Source organism: Mastomys coucha, unplaced genomic scaffold (assembly GCF_008632895.1).
Source record: "Mastomys coucha isolate ucsf_1 unplaced genomic scaffold, UCSF_Mcou_1 pScaffold16, whole genome shotgun sequence".
Classification (NCBI taxonomy): Eukaryota; Metazoa; Chordata; class Mammalia; order Rodentia; family Muridae; genus Mastomys; species Mastomys coucha.
The window spans coordinates 70706134-70721824 of NW_022196898.1; the positions used below are offsets into that span (position 1 = coordinate 70706134).

At 38.3% G+C, this 15691-nt stretch overlaps 1 protein-coding gene across 1 annotated transcript in view; it reads right to left on the reverse strand.

The window, feature by feature from the left end:
- Positions 1-15691, reverse strand: part of Myoz2 (myozenin 2) — a 28840-nt gene that overhangs the window by 11161 nt on the left and 1988 nt on the right. The window contains exon 3 of the mRNA XM_031375345.1: positions 8611-8783. Coding sequence (XP_031231205.1) covers positions 8611-8783 — 173 coding nt within the window. The remainder of the gene's footprint in view (positions 1-8610; positions 8784-15691) is intronic.

Sequence of the window (15691 nt, forward strand, 5' to 3'; positions counted from 1 at the left end):
CAGTAAGAGCAATGTAAGCTTCCATTTGTATATAGAGAAAGTGAGTATAATACAATACTACCATCCTGTCACTCAGGACCCCAGTAACTTACATGGTAATAAAGTTGAGCAGTTCATTGAGAACTTTTGTGTATGTCAGTCTATAGTCCACTGAACAGCAATAACAACAAAATATAGTTGAGTAATACTGTGAGCAAGGCACTGTAGAGTTTCCCCTCAATTTATTTGAATTCTATCTATAACATCACCATGAGAAATATGTTTAATTTAAAAATATTTACCAGTATAATAAAACAAAGCATATTGGCCAAGCATTTGACCTAGAGATTCTTTTTAAAAATAATGTCTTTTATTATTTTTTTGAGAATTTTATACAATGTGTCTTGTATTTATCTTTCTCCTCTACCTCCTCCAAGATTCTTTCCAACTTCATTAGACTTCATGCCCCTCCCCTCCCCCATTGAGTCCAGTATGCACTCATATTGGCCACTCCTGGGTGTGTGGCCTGTCCTGGAGTGTGGTTGACCAGGTGTCACACTATCGAAGCAAACTGATTTACTCTCTTTCTGCAGCAATCAAATACCAAGAGCTCAAGCTTGGGTTGGGACCTTATGACTCCACCCCATCTTCCACGCTGGGGCTTTCTCTGGCTTGAGTTTTTCCGGGTCTTGTACAAGCTATCCCAAGTATGTGAGTTCGTATGTGTATCTGCCCTGCAGTGTTTGGCAAACTCTGTTTCCTGAAAGTCGTCCACTACCTCTAGCTGTGAGGATCTTTCTACCATCTTGTCAACAATGGTTCCCAAGCCTTGATAAGGGGGTTGGATGTCCCACGTAGGGCTGAGCAATCTGAAGTCTCTTATTCTCTGCGTGTTGGAGTCTCTATGGTGATTGTCATCTACGGCAGGAAGAAGTTTCTTCCATGAGCCCCGAGGAGTACACTGACGGCTACAGCAACAAGTCATTTTAATGCTGTGTCTTTTAGCAGATTATAGTAGCAAAATTTCCCCGAGGGCCCGTGACCTTTGTAGCCACAAGTTCTTGGCTCTGTTGTCAGGGTCATATATAGGTTCTAGCTCTGGAAGCAAGTCTTAAATCCAATGAAAAAGTGGTTGATTACTCTCAACAATTCTCTGCCTCCACTGCATCGCATCAGGGACATGTCTTGCTAGGCTAGTCATTAATATCATTTGCAAGGGTCCCGGCTGGCTGTGACTTTGTTGACTTTTCTCCTCAGTTAGCTCTGAGAGCAGCTTTCAGCATTAAGAAAGGCAGGCAGTAGGGATGAAGTTTCCAGTTGACGAACTGGCTAGATTCCTCCATGTTCTCTATGACTCAAGCATACGCTAGCTTCAGCCATAACATCTTACTGTCCAGCTCTAGAAGGTAACTAATACTCTGTAATATTTTAATGAAGGTTGTGTGACCATCTTTGGCTGATAGTTTTATTATATTAGTGTTGTATTTTATAGTTAAGTTTTAGATTCACTAGACTATAGAAAGTTTTCAAATTCTATAACATCTGAAGAGCGGTCAAACACACCATGCCCATACACAGAAAAACTACATGTATTTAGCTACATAGACTTAAAGAAAGAATGTGATTTTTTTTTTTAAAAGAAAATAAAATTCTAAAAAGAGATACTTCTTTAAGTTTTAAGTGAATTTGTTGTAGTCTCATAATTTAGAATTGCCCCTATGGCAACGGAATAACACCTTTAAAACTTTCAGTTTGTTTCCATTTTCCTAGCTGTTGTGAATAGTTCAGAAATGAACATAGCTAAGAAAGTATTCGTTGAGTCAGTCCTTTGGGCATATGACAAGGAGTGGTACAGCTGGGTCATCTGGTAGCTCTAATTTTAGCTTAGTGAGAATTCCTGATAATCATGTTCATCGTGGCTACACCAATTTTCAACCCCACTAACTGGGAGTAAGTGTTCCCGTGTAGAGAGAATATCTTGTGTATTGTATAGACGCATCATCTGTTAACTAAAAAGCCTATTGCCTATGGCTTAGGCAGGAAGTAGAGGCGGGACATCAGGATGAGAAAGAATTCTGGAGAGAAAAGGTGCAAGAGTCACCAAAAAGATGTGACAATGGTACCTGACGGACTCATGGTACCTGAGCACAGGTAACCGGCCATATGGCAGAATGTAGGCTAGAATAAATGGGCTCCTTTAAGTCATATCTAGTCAGAGAAGAGCCTAGCTATATGGCCAAGGTATTTGTCAATACATTTTGAGTCTGAGTCTTATTTCTGGGAGTATGGGGCTGGGAGGAAGAACCAGGGCTTGACTTCTACATCCTCTCTTCCACATCTTCATCAGCATGTGCTTTCAGTGGTTTTCTTGATCTTAGCCATTCTGAATGGGCTAAAATGAAATCTCAAAGTATTTTTTAATTCACATTTCCCTGATTTCTAAGAATGTTGAACACTTTTATAGCTATTCTAAGAGTCTTGAACACTATATCTTAGCTATTTTGATTTGCTTTCCTGAGAACTCTCTGTTCAGAACCATATCCCATTTTTTTTTAAACCAGGTCATTTGTTTTTTTGATTGTTTTGAGTTCTTTGTATATTCTGGGTCTTATTCCTAGTTCAGATGTATAGCTGGCAAAGATTCCCACTCTGTGGGTTTCTTCCCCACTCCGTTGATCAATGTACACCCACACAATGAAATATTATTTAGTTATAAAGAAAAATGAAATGTGTTTTGAAGGTAACTAATGGAATTACAAAATATTATACTGAGCGAGGTGACCCTCAGGTGCCACACACTTCAGACAAAAGACTTAGAGGTTAGAGTTGGATTTCACTGGAAGTCTCCCCAAGGACTAGTTCTCAAAGCTCTAGAAAGCCCTTCAGCCACAAACAGCATTGTATGTTGCTTCTACACCTAGCCATCTTCACGTGTACACATGTTTGCTTGTTTTTTTACGAAGTCTTATATATTTAGTGAATAAACCATCAAATCCAGCTAGTTTCTTTTTGCTATAACCTTCTTAAACCTTGTCCTTCTTTACCATTTCAGTCTTCAGTGTGGGTATCTTCCTTCTTTATTTCTTTCAAAACTCATTTTATTTTTAATTACATGCATGTGTACCCATGTATGGGTATGTGCATATGAGCATGGTCATCTACGGAGGACAGAAGAGGGGTTTGAATCCTCTGGAGCTGGAGTTACATGCAGTTGTGAGATGCCACGTGGATGCTAGGAACTAAACTTAGGACATCAGCAAGAGCACCAAGCGCTCTTACCTACTGAGTCCCCAACCTTCCTCATTTTTGTCATATAGACATCTGCCTCCTATTCATTTCCCATCACGCACTAGTCAGTTGGAACACTAATACATCTATGTCTGACATGACTCCAACCTTTAGAAATTCTTCCTTACCTCATGTTGAATACTATTCAAACTCATGTCCAGCTATTAAGATCTTGGACTTGCCTCTTACTTGTACTGGCACATTTCCAAGATCTCACATATTCCCTGTTCTTTTTTTTTTTTAATTTATTTATTTATTGTATGTAAGTACAACTGTAACTGTCTTCAGACACTTTTTCTTCTCACTCTGGTCCTGTTCGCTTGCTTAGCTGTCTCCAAGCACCCCAGAAGAGGGCATCCGATCTCATTATGGATGGTTGTGAGCCATCATGTGGTTGCTGGGATTTGAACTCATGACCCTCGGGAGAGCAGTCGGCACTCTTAACTGCTGAGCCATCTCTCCAGCCCTTCCCTGTTCTTCACTACTCATCATTTTATGATTGCTGCTTCATCTACTTGCACTGAACTCTCCCTGTTCACTATCAAGCCAAATTCTAAATCCTCCATGTCTATTTTCGATTTCCTTCTTCTTTCTAATGTATCATAGCAGAAATGCCACCACATCTGTACTATCTCAACACTCCAACTACATCTGCACTGATATTTCATGGCCTTTCTCATTTGTTCTTGTCAGATTTTTGTTACCACATTCATGGCACTGTGAATCCCCCAAGGGTAATAGTCTTTTTAAATCTAGCTAAGCAATTTTTTTTCTGTAGTTATATACAAAGACTACTTTAGCTAGGTGTAGTGGCGCACATATTTAATGCCAGTGCTCATGAGGCAGACACAGATGGATCTCTTTGAGTTTGAGGCCAGTCTGGTCTACACAGTGAGTTCCAGGCCAGCCAGGATTACATAGTGAAGCTCTGTTTCAAAAAAGTCTTAAAGGCCATTTTTAATATTACTACCTATAAAGCATTTTACATACATTCATAATTTAATGTTTTACATTTTGAATTTATCATTTACCTCAAGTATTTTACTGAATTTACTACATTAATATTTTACCAACCTCAATTACAAGTTAAAAGGCTGCTGAGATAAATGTGGATGCTTCAAAGCAGAATGGACAAAGAATCAGCATTTGTTGTTTCTAGAAGATGTCTATAATATGAATTTCACCTATGGGAGCAGGTAATCCTACCCACATTCATTTTAGGAAACATGACATCTCCTGAGGCTTAGAGTGAACAGGAACATCAACTCTTTGGTTAGTCATTAGCAGGAAAGCCCCAAGACTTCTGTTATCATTGTTTAGAATACAAACAAAGCCTTGTGATGTTCAGGTGATGACTGGTTGTGGCATAAGCCTTAAATTAGAGTGTTCACCATCTGTGTTTCCTGTCAGAAAGGTTGAAAAGACAAACGAAAATGTGGTTTTTAATTTAGTGAGGTTAACCACAAAATAAAACCAGCGTCTTCAGGTTCAAAACATACAAGTTCAAAACAAATATGCAATTGCATGATTTCTGTAGAAATAACAAAAAAAGATTTGTTGTAAACTTTATACCAAATATAAAGAAATTATTTTTTAAACAAAATATAATGAATATGTATTAAGATTTCCAATATACATTGTTTAGTCTTATTTAAGAATTGTTTTCTTAAAAAAATCAGATGTTTTAATTTTGATACAATACCAAATATATTTTGGAGAAAAATGGAATGTGGCATTCTAAAATAGTGACAAACTGAACTGTTTTGTGAGGAAACAAAATGTCTCAGAACATTTGCAAATCTGTGCTTTCTTTTAGTCTTTTAGTTTTTAAATTATTTTTTATTTTTTGAGCTTATACTATAATCATGTCATTTCCCCCTTCTCTCTCCTCTCTTTAAGCCCCCATATATCCCTATTTGTTCTCCTTCAAACTCTTGCCTTTTTTATTAATTATTGTTACATATATCATTCATATATATGTGTATATATATACACACATATATGTATATATGTATATATACACACACATATGTTTATATGTATTCTTCAATACCTAAATACAACCAGTTCAGTCTGTATAATGTCACTTGTATATATGTTTTCAGGGCTGACCATTTGGTATTAGTTAACCAGTTGGTGTGCATTTCCCTGGGAGAATGGCCTTTTATAGTACACATTTCCCTAGAAGTTTTAGAGACTGCAAACAGTCCAATACGCATTAGCAGCGATTTACAGAAGAGGATTGTAATTATCATTAATTCCTCTTACATTTTTATTTTATCTTGAATGCTTATTTCACCAATTTCTTCTTTTCCTTCCTTCCTTCCTTCCTTCCTTCTTTCTTTCTTTCTTTCTTTCTTTATTTATTTATTTATTTTGTTTTGCCTTTTATTTAAGACATAAACAATTTTATCAACCAGGACTTTAAAACTAGTTCATATAGCAGGCACCATTCTTTTGAAGAATTCATCCATTTGTTGTTAATATTATTTATTTCATACAAAGTACATGAGACTTGAATTTGCCAGTGTTCCTTAGAAGTAGATTGTTTGAAGCTGTATTTATATTTTTATTTTAGGGTGTGCCTGTAATCATGATACACAGGAGAATCAGGAGTTCAAGGCCAACCATGGCTGCACAGTCAGTTGCGGGACAGTCTGGCATGCATGAGACGTCTCAACACAAAACAAAACAAAGAACACAGTCAACCAAAGAAAATAAACAACGTTACTTAACAGTTGAGATACTGAAATGGGGATTTGACCCATGTTATTATCTATATGAGATACTAAACAATGTAATAAAATAGAAACCATATGAATAGATAATTGCTTGTAGCTCAATAGATGTGGAAAGGTAAAAGTATTCTCTAGAAAAACTGATCAATAATTAGGCCAGGCTCATTATGCACTAAGAGGAAATTGTTTGGGCCTAACTTCCTATCAGCAATATGATTGCTTAATTTACAAATGACTTTGTCTTTCTTGGTTTCTTTTTTTAACTGTAAAATATGTGGACTTAAATCCTCTCTAAGGTGTCACCTGTTGCACAAGCTCTTTGTGACATGGTTTTAGTGCTAAAATATGCCTGAGAAGTATGAGGAGTATAGCATATATGAGTCACACTCACTTTGTCAAGAGTATGGCAACTCAGTCACTGCAATTTGGAACATTGTTAACATGACAGGGATTTTTTTTTTTTTTTTAAAAAAGAATTCCAATTCCTGTCAATTAATTTATATCTTTGGGAAGTATTTAGTGAGTGCCTATTATGTTGCAGGCACTATGTTGGAAATTCAAAGGCAAATAAGTGCATTTTTTTTTTTTTTGTCTAGAGATGATAAAGGCACACAACATTAAAAGACCAAGTAACCAATAAAGGCTGCCTTCACAGCCTTTATTGGTATGCGCTGCTCTGAGTTATTTAAAATCATTTTATTGTTTGGTTTGGCTGTTTGGGATTCTATTAACCATTTCATGTCCAATTTTCTTGGAATACTAAACAATCTTAAGTCATATCTTCATATATTTATTATAACTGAAAACAAACATGTAAGATTATGAGAGAATGTATTATGCTCATGAGGATGGTTTTAATCCCATATACCACTGGTTCTCATCCTGTAGGTAGTGACCCTTTTGGGATCAAATGACTCTTTCACAAGGGTCACCGCCAAAAACTAATACCTCATATCAGATATTTATATATGATTTTTAACAGTAGCAAAACTATGATTGTAAAGTAGCCACAAAATAATTTTATGGCCAGGGGTCAGAACCACATGAACTGTATTAAAGGGTCGCAGCACTTGGAAGGCTGAGAACCACGGCCCTCTTCAGAGCTGGAGTTACACTGTCAGTATGCGCAGTGTCTGTGGGAGTCATGCAAGCAGGCATTGCTCATTTACTGAGAGGTCTGTACTTGTGGGTGGTTTTGCAAGGTTTTCCTTAATCCACCTATTTCATATTACTTCATATAATGTCTTCTTTGTTGTTATTCCTTCATGAATGTAATTACGTAACAGACCATCAGGTAAATAGGGATTATTTTCAGTTCATACTGTACTAGCCACAGATATTTTCTGAGGAGAGGCTAGTATGGATAATAATAGGCTAAAATAACATCATATATTTACCCACGATTTCAGGTTAAAAAAAAAACTTATCCTTCACAAATGAAATATTGTTAATGAGTGTGATTTTTACATGTCTAACTGAATCCACAATTAAAACTAGAATTAAGCCATTGTTGTTGTTTGGTTAACTATAATTCTGGAGTTTGAACAAGTCAGGCAAGGACTCAACCAGTTCATTTAATCTCCAGCTTTCAAAATCTTAATTTAAGCCTGGTATAGTGGTATAGGCCTTTAATCCCAGTTCCGGGGTAGAAGAGGTGAGCAGAACTCTATGAGTTCAAGATCAGCTTGGTCTACACAGAGAGTCTCAGGCTAGCCAGGGCTACATAGATATACTCTATCTTAGTTTTTTTTTTTTCATTTAACTGTTAGTAAGTATAACAAGGAAATATACAAGTAATAAAAATAAACAAACTCATTTACCTTAACTGGTTATCTGTCTTTTATTTACTAAATTCCTTCTCTACAGTTTCTCTCAATGACTGTTTAAATGAACATGATGGTAATAGATGTAAAAATCTAATTTTTGTTAGTTTGAGACAAGGTCTCACTCTACAGTCTTGGCTCACTTGGAACTTTCTGTGTTGCCCAGGCTGACCTCGAACTTGTGAGTGATCCTTCTACCTCTGCCTTCAGAGTGCTGGGATTACAGGAGTGTACCACCACACTCAGCTCTAAAATATAATTCAAAATGTTAAAGTTTTTATGTTTATTGGCCTAAAGAGTTAGGTGCATGCTGGCTTGGCCTCTACCATATAGAAGAAATACTTGATTGATGGAATTTCTCATTCTGAGTGTTTGCAAGTCCAGGATGTACCCAGCCAACACAACTCTTATCCCTGCTTTGTGAACCTCTGTGTGCTTTGGGAGTGTTTCCACCACAAACATTTAACTGTAGGTGAGAAGACTTGGAAACATTTGGTACCACTTCTCCCTTCTCACTCCTATCCTCCTAAGCAGACCAGGCCACACCCTCAGTGCCAAATCTACGGCTCACAATGTCCTAGTGAACAGAAAAGCCTTCTCATGTCATGCATAACGCTTCCTTTATTTAGGCACCTAAGCTATCCATCATCCTGACTAAAAGGGTCTAATAGAATTAAGCTGAAAGAAAATATGCAGAGCAACTCGTTTGGGAGCCTGGTAACGCGTTTCAACTTAGGAATGCTGTCAGTTCATGTATGTACTCACGGTCTGGCTGTACCTACATTTATTTGGGCTTTAGACTCATACTGGAAATTTTCAAAGGTGTATTTGTCAGATCTCCTTTGACGCATCTTAAACAGCCTGGCACCGCGATTACTGAAATGGGACAATTCTTCGATCATGATGTCTCGGGGGATGCTAACTTTTTTGCCCAGGTCCATGCCGCCATCAACATCTGTAAGACAACATTTACATTCGTGAGAATCCAAACGAAAGCAATTTCACACAGTTGGCCAAGTTATAGTATTTGTCTCCTGCCCTGTATTACATGTACTTGACATGTGCTTCAGTCAGCTGTTCTTGGGGGACATCTGAGCACGCCATTTTGGCTCTGCATGGTTACCTAGGTTGCTTATTTTGTCTAAACCTCCGTGTCCTTGCTAATGTTCAGCTCATAATAATGAGAATAGTACCTGTTGCAAAGAGTTGGTGTTAAATGGTCTTTAAGTGAAATATTTCCCATAAGCTATTCAGCATGCTATCAGGCACACAGAAGGAATTAGTAAACAGTAGCTGTGATACACTTAGTATTATTTAGGCTTTCCAGCTACTGACTTTTTAAACAGAACTTCTTCATATTTACACTAATAAGCTTTGCTTTTCTCCTCACATTTGTATGCATCAGTTTGAGTTTTGCCTATTACTGAAGTCCATGCTCTCTTCAACTCCACTATCTAGTCTTGGATAAATACCATTCTTTCTGTAGCCAGCACCAAGCAAACTTTTATAAAGGAGGCAAGAAGAAAACTGGAGTGGATATCTTTTCCAACAAGCTCAAAGGCCATTTCTATGAATCCCTGCACTAAAATCAGTGTATAATTACTAATGCTTCTATTGTATCTCTGAAGCACTGAATCACATTTCTTTTATTATAATAATAATAATTTTTAAATTTTCTTTTGGTTTTAATTTTATGTACCTTATATTGTAATTTAGAAAAATTTTGTAATGAGTGTTATTTTTAGCTAAGAGTGTGTACGCTTGCCCATAATCCCAGAATCTAGAAGTGGATGCAGAATAATTTTTAGTTCATGACCAGCTTGAGTTACAGAGTGAGTTCCACATCAACCTGTGCTTCATACTGATGTTCTGTCTAAAACAACCAACCAGAAAACTCAAGACAAAAGGTCATTATTTCCTGTTTCTAATACTAAAGAGCTTTCCCAGAAGTCAAGAGAGGTAAAATTCTTCTACTTTCTTCTTTTGTTTGGATTTTATTTTCAGGACTATTTGTAGTCTACACCAATGACACTACTCCTGTGCCAGCCTTCTCAAGCTCTAAGCTTGTAGATATATATTTCACCATGCCCAGCACCTTCAGGTGCTTTTAGAATCAAGAATGTATTTCTGTAAAATGCTCAGAATCTCTTTGCCACTGAAAAATTTTGTTAAGTACAAAAGGAAGAAAGCCGATTGTTAGGTAAACAAATATTTATTTTTACTGAATAAGACGGAATCCATAGATGACGTGATAAATTAGCTATGACAATTAAGCTTTGAGGAGGGTATACTGGCACACAACAATCCACGGTAGAATGACAGTAGAACAGGGCCAAGTCAAGGGAGTCAATGCAGGCGTTATGCCCTGGCTTTATGTAGAGGCTTTCGGATGAGGCCTCGAAGGTCACCTCTGACCTTTTCAGATATGCAAACCACAAAATTTCTTTTATTGTTTACCTAGCGACTTTCTGTTATTTTCAATCAAATATGTGCTAACTCATATAGCTATTTTCTCTACACGATCTTGCTAAGAGAAGAACAAAATTTGTGTTAAACCTAGAATCACAGCCAAGTATGAGGGAGACTGAGCTAGAAAACCCATGGTGAGTAAGGCATAGGGCAGGTGTTTAGAAAAAAGAAAAGTTTGCCTTTAACTCTAGGTTCATTGGGCTCACAATAAATGATTACTCCTCTTTAGCAACTCAACTACAAGCTGCCACAAGGGAAAAATGTGAACCCACAGCTATGAAAACTTATCAGTCCTCAATGGTAGGGCATACAAAAAAATTATCTGCGGATACAATGCAGTGCTGCTTGTGAATTTATGCCGTGAGAACACTGAAACAAGAAACAAAAAAGAAAATATTTCACCAAGTCAACATGGTCACTACATTCCAATCTGTGTATTGTCTCATTCCTAAATTTCTCCCTTCCCACTCCACAGTGGCTTTGAATGATGGAACATCTGGCTGTTTAAGCTCAGAAGCATTGCATAAGAAACAAAGTGATGTGCCAGGACACGTTCCAGTTCACAAGCCAGACCAGCACATTTGCAGAAATTCTACAAGCCAGGAGTTACACAGTAGACATACCATTATTAAAGTTAAGTGATTAGACACATATAATGGTAAACAACTGCAGTCGCAGCATGGTGGAAGTGGAGGCAAAGGATCAAGGATTCAAGGTCAACTTAAGATCAGGATCAGTTTGAACTACCTAAAACCTGTATGCTCCCCCACACACACAAGCACGTGCACACATTCACCCGTGCATACACATACACAAATATGCATGCACAATGTGCACACATGCAGATCACACACACACAGAGAGATGTTATAAAGGGTTATTAATATAGCTAAGTGGAAGAGCACCTGCTTAGCCTATGCGAGACCATGTTCCATTCCTAGCAATGAATATAAAGAACTTCCAGGTGTGCATAATGGCACTCAGCAGACAGAGGCATACGGATTACAAGTAGAAGGCCAGCCTGAGCTACAACAGTGAGGTTATGGTTTAAAAAAACCCAAAGAGTTCTATAAATGTAATAGACAAGTCAATGTAAAAGAAGCACTAACTGTTCAAATGGTTGCCGGCATGTTTGCTGTTCTCTCTATGGTCCTGAGGTTATTCGTGTCTATTGTAGCTACATGAGGAAACTCTAAAAACGCCACAGTGCTGGCTTTGCCACTGCTTTATGAGTACATACATGGCATTGTGCTAATGCTCGCTTCTCCCCACACTTCTTTAGAGCCTCTATGATGGTACCAACCACAGCCTCACATCCATCAATGTGTCAGGAATACATCAAGACAATGTCCTTTGTTTGCATAAGCAAACAACAAAAGACAAGCTGAAACCTCAAGGTTTCCTTCCCCTCCCCTCTAACGGTAAGTTTATGATGTCGCACAAGCAAAAGTTTCAGAGCCAAGTGTAAGCTGAGATTCCAAGGAATGGTCACCCTCACTGCTTAAGACTCTCAGCAGAGAGTGCCGCCTGCTCCTAGGCACACGATTCCAAGCTCAGGTGTCCCCTGTCATTGAATGTACTAATGGTGGTTTTCATCTCAGGGCCTGGTAAGTGATACACAGCATCAGGATTTAGAGGCTGTCTTTGAGGCATTAGCTCATTCATTGAAAATAAAATTGCTAGGCATACTTTCCTACAGCTGTCATTTAGAGTGATATAGAACTGCATTCAGATCCAGGAATTTAATCCACTTACAAACAATTGTAGAAGCACCAAAGATCCAAACTTGCTTCCTTGTGACTGCCAGGAAAATGCAATCTTTTTTTTTTTTTTTTTGAGACAAGGTTTCTCTGTATAGCCTTGGCTGTCCTGGAACTCACTCTGTATGTAGACCAGGCTGGCCTCGAACTCAGAAATCCACCTGCATCTGCCTCCCAAGTGCTGGGATTAAAGGCGTGCGCCACCACCGCCCAGCAGGAAAATGCAATCTTAATAGAACAGATAAACTATGGGAGGGAGCCAGCTAAAGCTTATTTACTTAGGGTGGTCTTACTGGTTCAAAGAAATGCTTTTCTGCACTTGAAGAGGACACCATCTACAAATTATAGTTCATAAAATCTATGTTCTTATATACTGTAAGCCATATATTACCTATAACACAAAGCACTGTAATCTAGCCTGTGATCTTGAACAGTGCTTGAAAAATTCCTAATTAATAAATGAATAAAACTTTAACTGAAAATGTTTTCTAAGTGAAAATGAATTTGAAATCTATTTGAGATCATTTGTGTTCCTATTTCATATATATTTGTATCAATTTGAGGGCATTTTGTTGCTTTATTTATTTATTTATTTATTGCTTGTTTTTGAGACAGGGTCCACAATACAGATCTGGCTAGCCTAGAAATTACTGGGTGGACACAGTTGGCCTTGAATTCACAGAGATTCACCTGCCTCTGCCTCTTCAGTGCTGGGATTAGAGGTATGCACCACCACCCACGCCTTTAAAATTAAGTGTTAATACAAAGCCTTCCATTAGTGTGTGATTAGCTGTGAAGATCTATAACTATTTAGGAAATTCTATTACTAATGTTCTGAGTTGCACAACAGAATCATCTGACACTGCCTGTAGTGTGTAGGAAAAGGGCCTGTCACAGTGAAAAGGCTCTGTAATTAAAAGGTGGTGATTGGTGTGAAACAGAGTTCAGTGTAGTTCTCTTCAAGACCTCAGTAAGGTTAGGTGCTTAGAAACTCCAGATCCCTGATGGGTGACTACACACTATTTTTCAAAAGAGAGCACACTCTTTTTTTTTTTTTCTTCTTGAGATTAAAATAGTGCTAATGTGAAAAGTTAAAGAAATATCAAAAGTCCACATATTGAATTGTTCTCCCCATCATTTTGATGCTGAGATTTTGGTTGACAGGGAAAAGTAAAAAAAAAAAAAAAAGATCCTGGAATAATCTTTCATCTGAAATTGTAGTCCTTGTGCTCTATAGTTTTTCAGAGTCCTCGCAATTTCCATTAATACTATCATTCTTTTTGCCACTGATGGAGAAATGGGCCCAGCCATGCCAGCCTTCAGGGAGCTCAGCGGATGGAGAAACGGAATTTCAGAATCCCGTGCACTGGCAAAGCCAAATCCACACAATCCTCCACTCATAACCAGGGCATTCCTATATCAGAGCGCAAAGGTAAACTCTTTCCCTGAAACTACAGGAAGTAACCTTCCCGATTCCTCCAGCATGCCAGGAAAGGCTGCTCACCAGTTATAAAGAGGAAGACAATAATCCAAAAAGCATAAGGCAACAAAGCCCTCCTGCAGTGCAGGAGGACAGCTACCAGGTGACAGGAGACACACCCTGGTCCCCTTTTCTGTTATTCAGCTCTTATTCTGAGCTACTGTGAACACCTGTGTCTACAGTTAAGAAACATCTCATTCCCAGTTCATCTTATGGGTGTTTTAACTCTCAATTCCGTTCCTAACCATGTCATAGGGCGCTTGTCCTTAATCCATTCTGATGGCTCCATCTCTTCCATTACCCCCCATCCCTAGCTTCTTATTCCTATCCCTCTGTGTTTAGCCCTCAAGAATGAAATGCGTTCTTGGGTGAGCAAGGATCACAATTCATGCTGGGAACCTGTACAGATTCCAGATAAACTGCCCAGGGTGTATGGATCAAGGACTGTTATGGGCTGTCTTTTCTTGTCCTCACAACTAATTTGTGTATAGGTGAAAGCAATATATTCCTTCGGTCTTGCCTCATAGCACTTTTTAGATGTTTGCAACTGTGGCTGACATGCTGTTGTATGAAGCACAGAGGTTTTTAGTTACAACAGTAACACAAGACCACTTCCCCAGCTGTTCCTCTAGTACTAGTACAATGATAGTGCTTTTCAGTGATGGGGCCAATCTGGGCAGACAGCTTGGGGATAGGAAATACTTTTTCCTTTAACATTTATCTGTTTATTAACTCTTTCTCCTTCTTCCCTCTCTCTGCCCCCCCCCCTCTGTGTGTGTGTGTGTGTGTGTACTTCTGGGAATTTTTTCTTGCCTTCCACCACATGGATTCCAGGGATTAAAGTCAGGTCCCCAAGCTTGGACCCTAGAGCCATCTGGCAGCCTCTAGGTACTTTAATCAGCTCTTTGCTGGGCATGTGATGTATTCACTTCTGGTGCATAATGTGACATCAAATCACCATGGGTCCATCGTGAGCAATAACATGTGTGTAGTAAATGGAAACTAGGGTTTTAAAAACCCATTCTGTACAGTTAGCACTGTCGTCTATATGGACAGACCTTTTCAGTGATTCTTCCAGGTAGTTTGTCCTTCTGATCGCAAGAGTGATCTGGTATGAAACTTTCCCTTTTCTATTTCCCTACTCATCTCAAAGTCTCCCGAGCTGTGGTCTCAGCCCCACAAGAACTGTGGCAAATGTCCACTTCACATTCAGTGAATGCATCTGGCTCATTCAGTATTCCCTCCAGGTTAGATGGTTGTGGAGTGTGATAATAAGAACGTGTGAGTTATAAGACTTAACGTCATTCTTATGTGTAAGAAGACTACTTAGTCTTAACATAAAGTTCGGAACTCTATCATATGCCATGCTAAACCATCCAGGTGGTTTTACAGCTGCAAGATGTTTTCGATATAAAGACTCCTTTCCACCATTAATGTTTCTCTGAAGTCCGTATCTCATTCCTCCATCCCTAGAAAAGGTGACATTTCCCTGCTACAGTGCTTTCTGTTCCTTGCAGCTCACAAATAGTTAAGTTCCATGCAAGACTCCAGCAGAAATAAGAGAGAGAGATTAAATATTTGCCTTGCTTCATAACACACTATTGTTGTTTTGTCTTGGATGAGTCTGATTAGCCAGCCTGTCTATAATATTCAGCATCATAACGTCTGGGGCTCCTCCTCCTGACCTGGAGCTCTTCCAGTGTTGGAGGAGAAGTCTTCATTCACATGGCCAAGACTTCCTGGTGGGGAGATTGTAGAGTTCCCCACTGGTATATAATTGTACTTTTATACATTCTAAGCATAAAACTTTCAATGGTTATATTTATAAAAATTAAAAGGATAATTTTATTCTCAAAGGAAATGCAGAGTAGAATCTAACAGCTAATTTAGAGTGAGATTATGTTAAATGGATTCAGTTACTTATGATTATGATGTAATTATATGGGATCATTTGTGTTCAGGGTGGTAGAGCCTAAGACAATTATGATGATGATGTAATTGGAAAGTGACTTATCCAAAGCCTAGTTTTACAGTAAACACTTTAGTCTCAAGCTTAAGTGATTACCTGATTTTTGCCATAGAAATGATTTCAAGTAAATCACCCAAAGTGGGATACACAAAGATGCTTACAAATTAAAAAAAAAAAAAAAAAAA